The 13,714-nt window shown below is 49.6% G+C and overlaps 1 protein-coding gene across 1 annotated transcript; it reads right to left on the bottom strand.

Annotated features, from left to right (window-relative positions):
- Nucleotides 1–9,683: 9,683 nt before the first annotated feature.
- LOC122484143 (keratin-associated protein 5-10-like) lies at nucleotides 9,684–12,897 on the bottom strand. The gene is made up of 2 exons (XM_043582047.1): nucleotides 11,478–12,897; nucleotides 9,684–11,015 (listed from the first exon to the last, which is right to left on the bottom strand). Exons 1-2 carry the CDS (start codon nucleotides 11,847–11,849, stop codon nucleotides 10,974–10,976), a joined length of 414 nt encoding a protein of 137 aa, XP_043437982.1. The 5' UTR covers nucleotides 11,850–12,897; the 3' UTR covers nucleotides 9,684–10,973.
- Between the last annotated feature and the right edge of the window lie 817 nt (nucleotides 12,898–13,714).

Here is a 13,714-nt window from a genome sequence, read left to right as displayed (position 1 = left end):
TCAGATGTTTCTAAAACCCCTTCCCTATGGCTGGCCGATGGAGAGTGAGGTGATCTCTCTAGCCTGAGGCGCCCAGCCTTGGCAGGTCTCCCAGGGCCACCTAGGGGCTCTGAGAGGGGCTTTGGCCCCCAGGGAGTGCAGCACCTTCCCAAGGAGGGAGAGAGCTAGGAGGTGGCTCTCAGCCATCCTTGGTGAAGAAGGGTCACAAAAAATGTGCCAGGCACAACTGGCCTGTCTTGTCCCGGGCAAGGATGGGCACTCTGGACCGCAGAGCTCTGTGTGGGAGTGCAGGAGGGCATTGGGTAGCAGGTGGGTCCTGGGCAGGGCTCTGGAGGGTCCCCCCTTCTGATCCTCAGTTCTCCCAAGCAGGCTGAGCCACCTACAGCCTCAGGGCTGTGCGCAGAGTAGGTGTGTAGTAAGTGTGTGGGGCCTCCTTTCTTGCTGGCCTGAAGAATGTCAGGGTAGTTGTGTGTATATGTGGTGCATGGCGGGCGCGGGGAGAGGGGAGAGGATGTGTTCCTGGCACAGAGCCAACACCGAGGATAAACAGTCAACTGGGCCTGTCCTGGAAGGGAGCACTGGTAACCTGGGGGCTATCTGGGGCTGGGGCTGGGGCTGGGGCTGGGGCTGGATTGAGGTCTTTCCTCTTTCTGTGATCTGCTAGCCAGAGGCAGACCCTGAGCTCCTGGGAATGCCCAGCCCAGATGCATGGCCGGGACAGTGGTGGGTGGGGGCTTCCCTGGGACCCTGCTATGTTTGGGTTCACTCCATGTCTGAAGAGTGGGGAGGCTGAGCCCCAGGAGGGGACAGGGGGATTCAGGCTGAGCCCAGACGGGGCCAGGTGGCTGGAGGGAGCACATGAGGCCCTTGGGGAGGGAGCACAGAGAGATCCAGAAGGGCCTGGGAGCGGCAGGAGTTGGGGTTTGTCGATCTTTAGACTGAGGAGTTGGGTTTGCTCCCTGGCCAGGGGGGAAGGTGTTCAAGTGGGCTCCTCTTCTGCCCAGCCGGGATGTGGTCAGCACTTGCACGTGGCCTGGGAGTGCCCATGGCCCCAAAGAACTCTGGCTGTGCCCTGGGCAGCTCCTAGCTAGGCCTGAGCAGGTGGCAGTAAATTGAGGGGCGGGCGATGATGTCCTCACTTCCTTCTGGAAGCTGTAGATGAGTGGGTGGGGGTGGCGTGCAGCTTTCTGGGGCTGGACCTGGCCAGGGAAGTATGTTTGGGCCATGATTATTCTCCAGTTCTGTCATTTCTGGTGCAAAGGAGCACTTAAAACCTGGAGTTTTGCGACAAGGAGGCAGAGGTTTAGGGAGGCACTGCGAGTTTCCCAGGCCGCTAGCTCTGCCCTAGGTTCTTTCCAGCCCCGTGCTGGATTCTATCCGCGCCCCCTCGGCCCCCTCGGAGGGCCAGCGGCCTGGGCGCTGAGACTCATGCCCTAACGAGATGCGCAGGGGCAGGGGCGGCTGGGGGAGGGGGCTGCGGTGGGCCCGGGCGCTGGGCGGTGCGTGGAAGGAAGTGGGGTTCCCAGCTCCCCAGCCAGGGGTCGCCTTGTGAGGCCGGGCCAGGTCCAAGCCCGCTGCCCGCTGGGCCCGGGCTCCCCGCGGGTGATCGCGGCGGGCCACGCGGGCCCGGGCCCCCAGCGGTGGAGCGGGACCCGGCTCAGGGCAGCGTCAGGGTCGGGTCGGTCCCCCGCCTGGAGGACCGCGCGCCGGGTCGGGCTGACGCGGGCGGTCCGTGCGCGCCCCCTGCCGCCCGCCTGCGCCCGACCAGAGAGGACGCGCGGGGTGGACTTTCCTTCCTGCGTCCTCGCCACACAGAAAGAAAAACGGGGTCCACTTTTTTTTTTTTTGCCGATTTGCAGCTCGGCGTTTCAGCCAAAGACACACAATAAACGTGTAGCCGTGGCATTGTTTTCCCCACAACCAGATTTTTTTTTTTTTTTAAGTCAAGGCATTGTTAACAATAAAATACGTATCCCGGTTGTCCAAGCAAGTGGGCTTGGACCTAGAGCTTTCCGGTCGCCCCAGGAAGCTCCCCCGCCCTCCCAGCCTCTGACCTAGCGCCCTCACCTTCTGACCTAGCGCTCGGGGAACCTGGACGAGGTTCACCATAACCAGGTGATAAACGTCTGTGTGGTGTTGCATTTGATGGACGCGCGGTGATATTTGGACCAAGTTTCTATATTTATGTGATAGATTATTTCCATAGTTTGGTTATTACAACCAGTGCAGGGAGCAGCATCCTTCTGTGTGTTTTTCATAACACATTTCAGGTTATTTTCTTTCCTGGTTTTTAATTATGATGTAAAAAAAACCCAACAAAAACAAAAACAAAACCCTGCCAAACACGTGTAATGACGGAACAGACTCCTGTTTTTAGCTCTGGACCCAACCATGTCAGCAGGTCTCCGTGTTTGCTTCAGGCTGGAAGAACCACATCAGGGTCCTGGTGGGAGGCAGGCGCTGAGTGGGGGACGTCTTCTCAGTTCTGGCTTTCTCATTTCATGGCACGTATAAGTCCTGCATACAGCAGATAGTATTATCTTGTGCGCTTTTCAATATTTCTGTATGAGCATCATGGCACATTTCTCCTTCAATTTGCTTTTTCTGTTTTGCACGCGCCAGCCTGTTTATCCTTGTTGAGGCGGGTGCCCCCGTCCACCCGTTTTAGCTGCTGTGTGTGTAGGTTTGCACTGAGGAACAGACCGGTTATGTTGCCATTACTCTACTGATGGACGTTTAGCTCGTTTGCAAGTTTTTCTCCACGCAGCTGTGTTGCAACCAACGTTCTGGTGGTTGTCTCCTCTGGTGGTTGTCAGCACGACCTGGGACTGTGTGGGAAGTGCACCCTCTCAGCCCCCACCCAAGCCTGCTAAGCCAGACTCTCTGTTTTAACAAGTTCCCGAGATTTGTACGCACGTTCAAGCTTTTGGCTTTCTTTTTTGTATCATTTTATTTAATTTTTAAAATGATACAGTAAAATTGACTCGACTTTTTTTTTTTATTGTGGCAAGATATGCATGATATAAAAGTTGCCGCCTTAACCATTTTTAAGTTCAGGGGCATTAAGTACGTGCCCATCATGCACCCACCACAACCATCCGTCTCCAGAACTTACTCATCTTTCCCAACTGAAACTCAATCCCCATCAAACAATAAACCCCATTGTCCCTGCCCCGGCCCCTGGCACCCGCCATGCTTCTCTCTGTCTCTACGAATTTGACTTCTCCAGGGAACTTGTGTGAGTGACATCCTGTGGTATTTGTCCTTTGTATCTGCCTCATGTTACTCAACATCATGTCCTTGGAGCTCATCCATAGGTAGCAGGTGTCAGAATTGCCTTTCTTTTTAAGGCCGAATAATCTTCCATGGTGTGGACAGATGACATTTTGTGTATCCCTTCGTCTGCCGGTGGATGCTGGGCTGTCCCCGTCCTTTGTGTACTGTGAATAACACTCCTGTGAACAGTCTCTGTGAACAGAGACCCTGCTGTGCACTCTTTTGGGTATGTACGTGGAAGTGGAATTATCAGATCACATGACATTTGCGTGTGTACCTTTTGAGGAACCACCAAACTGTTCTCCACGGCAGCTGTACTCTTGTAAATTACCAACAACGCACCAGTGTTCCAACTTTTCGACATCTCAACAAAATTGACACTTTTGGGTTTTGACACCTATGTAGATTCGTGTGCCGTCATCATAATCAATACGGAGCAGCTCTGTCACCCTAAGAATGTCTCCCGTGCTATTTCTTTATGGTGACATACTCCTTTCAGCCTTACCCCTTGGCAACCACTGGTCCGTGCCCATCAGTATGGTTTAGTTTTTCTGAGGACACGAGAGGAGTGGAATCCCACAGTACGTAAGCTTTAGAGACTGCTATTGTCTTTGACGTTCATCCCGGTTGTTGGTGTATCAATAGCTTGTTCCTTTTTGCTGCTGGGAAGGATTTGATGGCACGTTTAGAACACAGTGTACCCAGTCACTTGCTGAAGGACATCTGGATCGTTTTCAATTTTTTAGACATCATGAATAAAGCCATTAGAAACATTCCCGTGCAGGGTTTTGTGTTAATGTAAGTTTTCATGTCTCCAGAGTAAATGCCCTGGAGTATGACCATGGGTCACACGGTGGATATTTGTTTAACTTATAAGACTGCCATTTGCACATTTACCTTTGAGAGACACTGTCTCAGGGCTCTTGGACCAGATTTCTCTGAGGTGTGTGCCCAGAAGTGGGGTCATCAGGTTACAGGATACGCCTGCCGTTAGCGTCCTGGAAGTTACTAAATTGTTCTCAAGGTGTGGATATAATAATCACCCCACCAGTGAGTTATAGAAGCTCCAGTTTTTATAATCCTTGTCAACATTTGGTGTTTTAATTGTAGCTGCATTGAATTGATTGTAGGTTAATTTGGAGGAGAGCACTACAGGCTCTTCTCATCCATGTACGTGTATTTAGTTTTTAAATGTCCTTCTCTGTTGCTTTAGGATTTTCTCCAGAGAGGTCTTATCCGTTCCTGTTAAATGTATTCCTACTTGCCTTATAATTTCTGTTTCTGTTGGGAAGGAAGGGCTCTTTGTAAAAATCATTTTCTGATTTGTTGTCACTTGTCTGTAGGCTTCCTCTGATTTAGCCTCTCTGAATTCTCTTATTAGTTCCGCCATGAATTGCCTATCAGTTCAGGTGGACTCTCCAGGCAGATAGTCATACATCTGTGGATCCCCACGTTTGTTTCTTTGCAAACCTGACATCACCCATTTCTTTTTCTTGTCATAGTGCATTGACTAGGATCTCCATCATCATGTCAAATGTACATGGTGATGGTAACAGTCTTAGCCTGGGTTGCCTAGAAAGCAGCCAGAGGCAAAGCTTAATCCAAGCGTGCTGTCGAAAGGCCGATCCAAAGGAGGCCAGAGTCGGGGGCCGGAAGAAGTTGCGGCTAGTTGCTTGTCTATGCACGCCATCTCCCCAGTGAGGCCTAATGGAGACACTGCAACACAGAACAGTCTGCAGGGAGGAAGAAGGGAGAACACTTTATCCACCTGTCTTCTGTTCTCACAGATCAAAGTTCACTTCACGGGGAACTTACTTCCCTGAACTTTGTGTTGTGTGTTAAACCAGCTCTTGTAGGAAACCACTGGAGGGGCCAGAGCTCCCGTGGGTTCAGTAAAGTTGTGTCAGCATACGGAACTTCTTGATGCTGCAGGCATGATGAAGGTCAAACCGAAGACCGGCTCTCTCTGGAAGCAAGGCCATGGACTGGGGCTGGAAAGGGGGCCAGCAGATATGATGGGGGTGGGATGGAGTGGGGTAACAAGCTAGGTCCATTCCATTAACTGACTTTAAAGAGAATATTCTGTAGTTTTCCAATATGAATTAGCTGTTATCAACACCTGGTCACAAAGCTGTCCTCCTGGGACCTCCCTGCACCACTGTTGGTGACTCACCTGAGCATCATGTCTGAAACAGCCATAAAGATTTGCAGCCACTGGGCCCCTTGTACACTTGCTGGGCCACGAGACCTTGGTCTCTCCTGTGACTGAGAGACCTCAACCCCCCCTGTGACTGAGAGACCTCAGCCCCATGCTAATTCCCCTTCTCGTAAAGGCCATTACATCGGGATACAGGGGTGTGGGTCAGGTAGTAGGGGTCCTAAAAGAGAGCAACCACTGGCCCTCAGTTCCTCTGGCAGACAGCGCCTGACCTCCATGAAGGTCTTGCTTTGTGGCAGCCCTTTTGTTTCGAAGGTGCCCGAGTGCCCCCTTGTGGCCTCTCGTAGCTCCATATATGGCCTGAATTTCTGGGTGCTTGCCCCCTTTATTTTATCTTTGGGGAATTGCTGTTTTAACAGTCACTTCCAGCATGTGGTGTGGCTAGGTCACGTTGGGAAGTATTTGCTACTCCTGTCCGTGGTGTGTGTGGTACCAAGGAGACTAGTTTGGGGGGGTGGGCATCCATCTTTATCCAGGGCATTTTAGGTCCCAAAGTTTTATAGGCTCCCAGGAGTACAGGACCTCTGGGTGCTAACAAGGTGGGATATTCTTTAACAGTTCGTTGGCCATTGTCAGGTGAGCCACTTGCCCTCAGGCTGCCAGTCTGTCCCTAATATGGCCATCCAGAGCAGCCACAGCCCTCAGGCTTGGGGCAGCTCCTCCTGTGGTGTCTGTGGGATCTTACCAGCCTGGAGGATGTCTCTCTGGGTTGGCCATCTGGTGTCCATTAAACAGGCATCCAAATAGCGAGTCTGCAGCATGAATTGTGGGAGATGCTTGCTTGTGGCCAACACCTGGGAGAACACGACTTTGTCAGTCCCTTGGCACTCGCACCATCGCCATTGCCCAGTCTGTTGACCCAAAGGGCCGGTTTCTCTTCTCCTCTTTCTGTAGGTCTCTGTCTCAGGACTACTCTACTGTGTGGGGCTATTGCCCTTGGAGATAGTCCTGGTTGTGGCTGGCAGGACAGGGTGCAGTTGTGCTTTCTCTGTGGGGAACTGGAGCTCTCCTGGACCACTATCCCACAGGGGGCAGCAACAATCATGGCACTGCCTGGGTGGCTCGTTTCAGCCCTACGTCTTGCCATTTGGCCTCTAACCATGGACTCCACTCATGTTTATTAGCAGCTATGTTATTTTCCATTTCTTCTATCTCCTCTTTGTTCCCTTTTTCCTTATTTCTTGCTTTATTTTATATTCAACTATTTTTTTAATCCAACTTCTCTTTTCTGTTAGCTGTTGGGTTATATATATATATATATATATATATATATATATATATATATAATTTTTTAATGTTTATTTTTGAGAGAGAGAGAGAGAGGGAGGGAGAAAGAAAGCATGAATAGGGGAGGGGCAGAGAGAGTGGGAGACACAGAAGTCTAAAGCAGGCTCTAAAGCTGTCAGCACAGAGCCTGACATGGGGCTTGAACGGACAGACTGTGAGATCATGACCTGGGCTGAAGCTGGATGCCCAACCTACTGAGCCACCCAGGCACCCCATATTCCTGTATATTTTTAAGTGACTATCCTAGAGATTACATTTCATATCCTTGATTTATTATAATATACTATCAATTAGTCATCTCATGACATCCTGAACAAGGCAAGAGCCTTACAACTGTTTAATTTCATTTATCCTCCTGCATTTTACTTCCAAAAATGCTAAAAATCTTATGGGACATTAATATATTGTTTCAAGCAGTTCCTTTTCTTTTATACTTATCAACACATTTACAATTTCCAGCACTTTTCACTCAGTCCCGAAGCCCCATGCTTCCATATGGGGCTCTTTTCCTTCAGTCTGAAGAGCCTTTCTTTAGTATTTCTTGTGGTGTAGGTCTTCTGGTGACAATGTCTCTCATCTGAAAACAACTCCATTTCACTTACACTTTTTTTTTACAGTTTATTTATTTGTTTTGAGAGAGAGAGAGAGAGAGGGATAGAGAGAATCCCAATCAGGCTCTGCACTGTCAGATGAAGGGCTTGAACCCACAAACCATGACATCATGACCTGAGCCAAAGTCAGAAGCTTAACCAACTGAACCACCCAGGTGCTCCTCACTTACATTTTGGAGGGTATTTACATTAGGTGTAAGATTCCGGGTCGGCAGGTTTTTGTTGTTGTTGTTGTTTGTTTTTTAATATCAGCACTCTAAGATGTCATTCCATGTCTTCTGCCTTCCATCACTTCTACTTAAAAATCAGTTGTCACTCTTATAGCTGTTCCTTCACAGGTAATGTGTTCTTTTTCTCTTGCTGCTTTTAAAGATTTCTCCTGATCTTCGATGTTTGGAAATTTTCCTACAGCATGCCTCTGCGTGTTCTTCTATCTATTTATTCTGCTTTCAGTTTGCTGAGTTTCTTGAACCTGTAGATTCATGGTTTTCCACAATTCTGGAAAAAAGATATCATCTTCTCTTCAATAGCCCACAATCCATTGTTTCTTGCTGCTCTTTCTGGGAGTCCAGAAATGTTTTAAACTGTGTTTCAGGTGTCTCATGTTCTGTTCTATTATCATTTTCTGTATTTATTCTTTCTGCACTTCAGTTAGGATATTTTCTATTTATATATCTTTGTGTTTCCTAAATTTGTTTTCTATCCAATGAGTCATTAGTTTTAGGTATTTCATATATTGCATTTTTCAGTATGAGAATGTTTTCCATTTAACATTTTAAAATATATTCTAATTCTTGGGGCGCCTAGATGGAAGCAGAAACTCAGTCAGTTAAGTGTCTGACTTTGGTGTAGGTCATGATCTCGTGGTTCGTGAGTTCAAGCCCCGCGTTGGGTTCTCTGCTGTTAGCACAGAGACTGCTTCAGATCCTCTGTCTCCCTCCCTCTACATCTCCCCTACTCTCTCTCTCCTTCTCTCTAAAAAATAAATGAACATTTAAAAAAGTTAAATATAGTCTAATTCCTTACTGAAAAAGCTATCTTTGCATCCATTTTGCTTATCTTTTCCTTTATTTCATTTAATGTATTAATCATAGTTATTTTAAGTTTATGTTTTCTTATTACAATATATGGATTATCCATGGACCGGCTTCTGTTGTTAGCTTTCCTCTTGATTATTGACCATATTTTCCTTCCACTTCCTGTGTCTAGTACTTTTTGAGTGTATGTCAGATATTTGTATAAAAGGGCCATAAAGGTTCTAATTGATATCTTCTAACAGGGATACTTGGCTTTTCCTCTCTTATCCAGGTAGGGCAAGCAGCTGAACACTCCAGTTCGGTAGAGACTGGGCTGGGTTTGGGCTCATTGCACTTGTGTAAGTCTTCTGGGTTTGGCTTTCCTGGTGTTGGTGTTAAGAACCTGGCTTCTATCTAGCTTCTTGGTGCTGCAAGGCTGTGGGAAACTCTGTCCTTTTCCTCAAATATTTTAAGCTTAGCTCTTCTGCTCAGTAAGCTTCAAAATTTGGAAAATGGCTTAAGGGACATGTGCCTGTGTCTGAGGCAGAAACCTTTTCTCTCGGAGGACGTTGTGTGCTGAGTGCCACGAGGCTACAGGAGATCTCACTTTGCATGTACAAGCCTCAGGTCTAGTTTTGTGCCTCTCATAGATTTGGAAGTTAGCAAATGTCCCAATTTTCTACACCGGCCCTGGTGGTGATTGCGACAGTTCTGTGGGTTTTCTTTCTCCTGGCGGAGTCGCTCCTTCTGGGTCAAGCCTGATGATAAGCCCACACCCAGAAGTGGCTAATTCCTCAAAGGAAGAAAACGTGGTGATTGATCCTCAGTTCATCTTGGAAAGCTTTTCCCCTTGAGGCTTGCTTTTATCTGGTCCCCACTGATCCCACAGTGGTCTAACATTATGTATGTATGCTACTCTTTATAAATTGTGGCAAAATACACACAACATAGAGTTTGCTCGTGTCTTTTACTCTATGGGTTTTGAAACTAATTTGGCCTTTTCTAGTTGCTGCGGTGGGATCGTTAACCTTCTATACGTATTACATCTCCATTTGGAAGCAGAAACTTTGCTCTCCTGACTTTTACACGTCACCATAAACGTCCATGTGTGGGTTTGGAACCAGCCTGCATGGTTTTCAATTCTGGCTCTGTAGCTCTCTACAGTGGGACTATGGACAAAATGTTGCCATCTTGTGATTGCCCCATGGGGGACAGGATCAATTCTCTGCCCCAAATCGGCTCAGGTATCAGACTGAAACACCACACATGCACCAAGAGGGTAGAGAAGGGTTTATTCCTCACATAATGAGATTCTGGGTGAGCAAGGCAGGCACCCAGGCTTGTTTGGAATGACCTGAATAAACAGAGGGAACATTCTTTGGTTTTTATCATGGTTAGGGGTGAGTCTAGGCTTAAGGTTCCTGCACAGGCTGGAGTTTGAATGGTTTGAATGTCCCTGCCAGTGCAATGGGCTTTCTCATTGGTTGCCTGGTTTTGGGGTAAAAAGAAGGTGGGAGCTCCTGAAAACTGTCAGTGGTCCAACATCAAAAATGGTGTTGGGTTCTTTATTGCACTGACCCTCTCTATGTTTCACTTTACATTGGTAGATCAGGGCTGCTGTGAGCATTTGGTGAGGTGGCTTATGCAAAGTGCTTAGCACAGCACCACATCCACACAGGAAACAATTACAGGTCATTTCATTTGGGTCAGATTCCTTCAGGAAAGACAACAGGGCCATACCTACTTCAGCTCAGCACTGAGCCAGGAGGAGGTACGTGCCAGCAGTCCCCCAGATGGCCATCGTGATGGGTCCATCTCCTATGGCTGCTTTACCACGCACACAGCATTTCTCATAAGGAAGATGCTATATTAGCAGCCCATTTTACAGGTGTTGGCACAGGTTCCAGGAGGAAAAATGATTTGCTCAGGGCTCCTCAGCTGGTTGGCTGTAGAAGACACACAGAGCGTTTGGAGATGGGGAACAGATCAGCATTTGCCAAAGACACTGTGGGAACGTAGGACAGGTCACCTGTTAGCAGGTGCAGGAACTGAGCATGGCTGTGGGTGTTATTCCAATGCACACCCCCTCCCTCCCATCAGAGAAATATAAACAGATAAATACATCAACACAGCAGGGGGTTCTGGGACAAATGGCTTTATTAGATGCTTCCAGGACAGATATCTCAGAAATTAGTGACTGCAGAGTATGCAGAGCTGAGGAAAGCCTGGCCTGTCCCTGCTCAGATGTCCTCACTGGAGAAATGTGCCAGGTAGGCAGGACTAGGGATGGACCTTTTCTGCAAGTGGCTGGGGAAGGTGTCCACATGCTGGGAGGAGGGGTCTTGGAAATCATTCTTGGATACAAGTGCCCACTCTATTTCTTGGCAAGAGATCAAACAAACATGCTCACATTAGGAAAGGGAGGCGGATGGACCACAGGACACTGGCATGGAGGAGAGTCTGGATCAGGGGTGCAGGGAAGAGGGAGATGATGGCTGTGCTGGAGCCCATGACTCTTGATCAGGATGGCCCTGCTTTGGTAAGAGTCCCTGCAAAAACTGAAAGTCAGATCTTGCACTGGCAGCAAATGGGGACATAGCAGCTGGACTGGCAGCAGCCACAGGAGCCACAGGAGCCACAGCCCCCCTTGGAGCCCCTACAGGAGCCACAGCCCCCCTTGGAGCCCCCACAGGAGCCACAGCCTCCCTTGGAGCCCCCACATGAGCCACAGCTGGAGCAGGGACAGGCTGGCACACAGCAGCACACGGGCTTGCAGCAGCTGGACTGGGAGCCCCCACAGGAGCCACAGCTCCCCTTGGAGCCCCCACAGGAGCCGCAGCCCCCCTTGGAGCCCCCACAGGAGCCACAGCTGGAGCAGGGACAGGCTGACACACAGCAGCACATGGGCACACAGCAGTTGGACTGGGAGCAGCCACAGGAGCCACAGGAGCCACAGCCCCCCTTGGAACCCCCACATGAACCACAACCCCCCTTGGAGCCCCCACAGGAGCCACAGCCCCCCTTGGAGCCCCCACACGAGCCACAGCTGGAGCAGGGACAGGCTGGCACATAGCAGCACACGGGCTTGCAGCAGCTGGACTGGCAGCAGCTGGACTGGCAGCAGCAGGGCTTGCAGCAGCTGGACTGGCAGCAGCCACAGGAGCCACAGGAGCCACAGCCCCCCTTGGAGCCCCCACAGGAGCCACAGCCCCCCTTGGAGCCCCCACAGGAGCCACAGCCCCCCTTGGAGCCCCCACAGGAGCCACAGCCTCCCTTGGAGCCCCCACACGAGCCGCCGCTGGAACAGGCACAGGCTGGCACACAGCAGCACACGGGCTTGCAGCAGCACACGGGCTTGCAGCAGCACACGGGCACACAGCAGCTGGAGCCGCAGCCCCCACAGCTGGAGCCACAGCCTCCAGAACAGCCACAGCAGCCCATGTTTCTGGTGGGTTTTGGGCGGAGTCGGTCAGAGATGCAGGTGCAGAGGGGAGGTGTTCAGGTGTGGAGCCTCTTGGGCCGGGGGCTTTTACATACTTGCCTAGTGGACTTGTAGGAAACAAGGTCACTTCCTTGTGTCTGTTTATCCTGTTTTTTTTTTTTTTTTCAAGCCCTCTTTTCTCCCTGCCAGTGCCTTCCTACTGGCTCAGTTAAGCATCCACTTTCTTTGTTTCCTAAATTTGTCCCCTTCCACTTTTGTTTTGGGCCCTATAATTAGAACCTCAACTCCAGGATGCTGGTGTTTTCCTAGGAGCCCCAGGCGCTGGTCACCTGCCCTCCCTGCTGGCCTCAGGTGCTCTTGCCCGTGCTACCCAACTTCTCCCTGGCAACGTTCATCTTATATGCGTAGATTGTAAAAGTCATCCATGGTCTTTACTGGAAATAGCAAATAATGCCCATATTTGGTCTTATTAATACCTAAAGAAAATAATACCCATAATCCGGACACCTAGAGGTGAGATTTTGGTTGCTTTCTGTAAGCATGGACATGTGTATGTATGTTGGTGCTGCCTCAGTTTGCCCGTGCATTTGTCCGCCTTGACTATCAAGAGAAGAATAATCTAGCCCCCAGCCTGGTATTTGAAGAGGAACCCCTTCTCCCACCTGATTATTTCTGAAAACCTCACAAACGTCTCTTGTTACTGCTTCTCCCGTCTCCACTCAGACCATCCGTTCATCCTGAGCTACTTTTCCAGCTTCTGAGTGGGCTCTCCTCCTCAGCCTTGCTCCATGGGAGGAGTGGTTTCTGTGTAGTAACCAGCAGCCACTGCAAATGCAAGGCTACTTTGTTGGAGGGATGGTTATAAACCCTGAGGTGAGCATAAGAGGATTACTCTACTGAAAAGGAAAACTTAAGTCTGTGTACCAGATGTCACTACTCCTGAGTGCTCTTGGCCATGCCCTTGGACATTGGCCTCCTGCTGACTGCCTTCTTCCCCCGGCCTCCAGCCATCCCCCCGTGGCTGGACCACTCCCTTTGGTATGAAAATTCCCCCCCTTTTCTTCCACTTTTCCTTATTGTCTTTGCCTCTGATTGTGGTCCTGACAAGGGATCCTGCAAACCAGCAAATTATGTGATAATTTCTGTAGAGACTCCCCTTATTCCTCATGAAGTTAGCCTTTTAATTAAATAGTGAGCTGAACATATCAGTGTGCAGCATCTGTGTCTGGTTTGTGCTCTTATGTCAGGGCTTCCTAGTCCATGGGAAGGTGGCCATCTCTACATTTTCTAGTCTGACTGGAGCTTCTGACATTGAACCATCCTTGCATGCCTGGGGAGGCAACCCAGCTTGGTCCTAGTGTATTTTTATTTTGATACACTGTTGCATTCTGCTGATTAATATTTAGACATGTCTGCATCTCTATCCAGAAGTAGAATTTAGAGGGCCTTCTTGGAAGATGGCAGCTTGAATACACAGCACCTCTTCTCTGCTGCCAACCTTGATTCCAAGCCGCATGTTTTTCAAGGGCAGCAGGCAGAGAGGTCATAGGTGGGGTGGTAGTTGAAGTTCAGGCTTTCCTTGAACCTCTGGGCTTGATGAGGGTTGGGAGCAGAGTCAGAGACCCTGGCCTGGGCAAGGACTGACCACAGAGAGCCATGGAACAGAGCACAAGTCATTGCCTGTCCTGTATTGAGGTTTGCCTGTCTCTGTCTCCACACAACTGGGAAAAAGAAGGTAGGATGTGTCCTCTCTACTTCTGGAAGGACTTGGAAACATTGGGGAGCAGAGTGATCCCACCCACAGCCTCACTGGGGATCTGACCTTCCACATCTTGTGGGAATGCAGCCCTTACAGGTGCCCTGG

Source organism: Prionailurus bengalensis, chromosome D1 (assembly GCF_016509475.1).
Source record: "Prionailurus bengalensis isolate Pbe53 chromosome D1, Fcat_Pben_1.1_paternal_pri, whole genome shotgun sequence".
NCBI lineage: Eukaryota > Metazoa > Chordata > Mammalia > Carnivora > Felidae > Prionailurus > Prionailurus bengalensis.
Note: the sequence above shows the minus strand (reverse complement) of the source record. Positions and strands in the feature narration are given on the sequence as shown.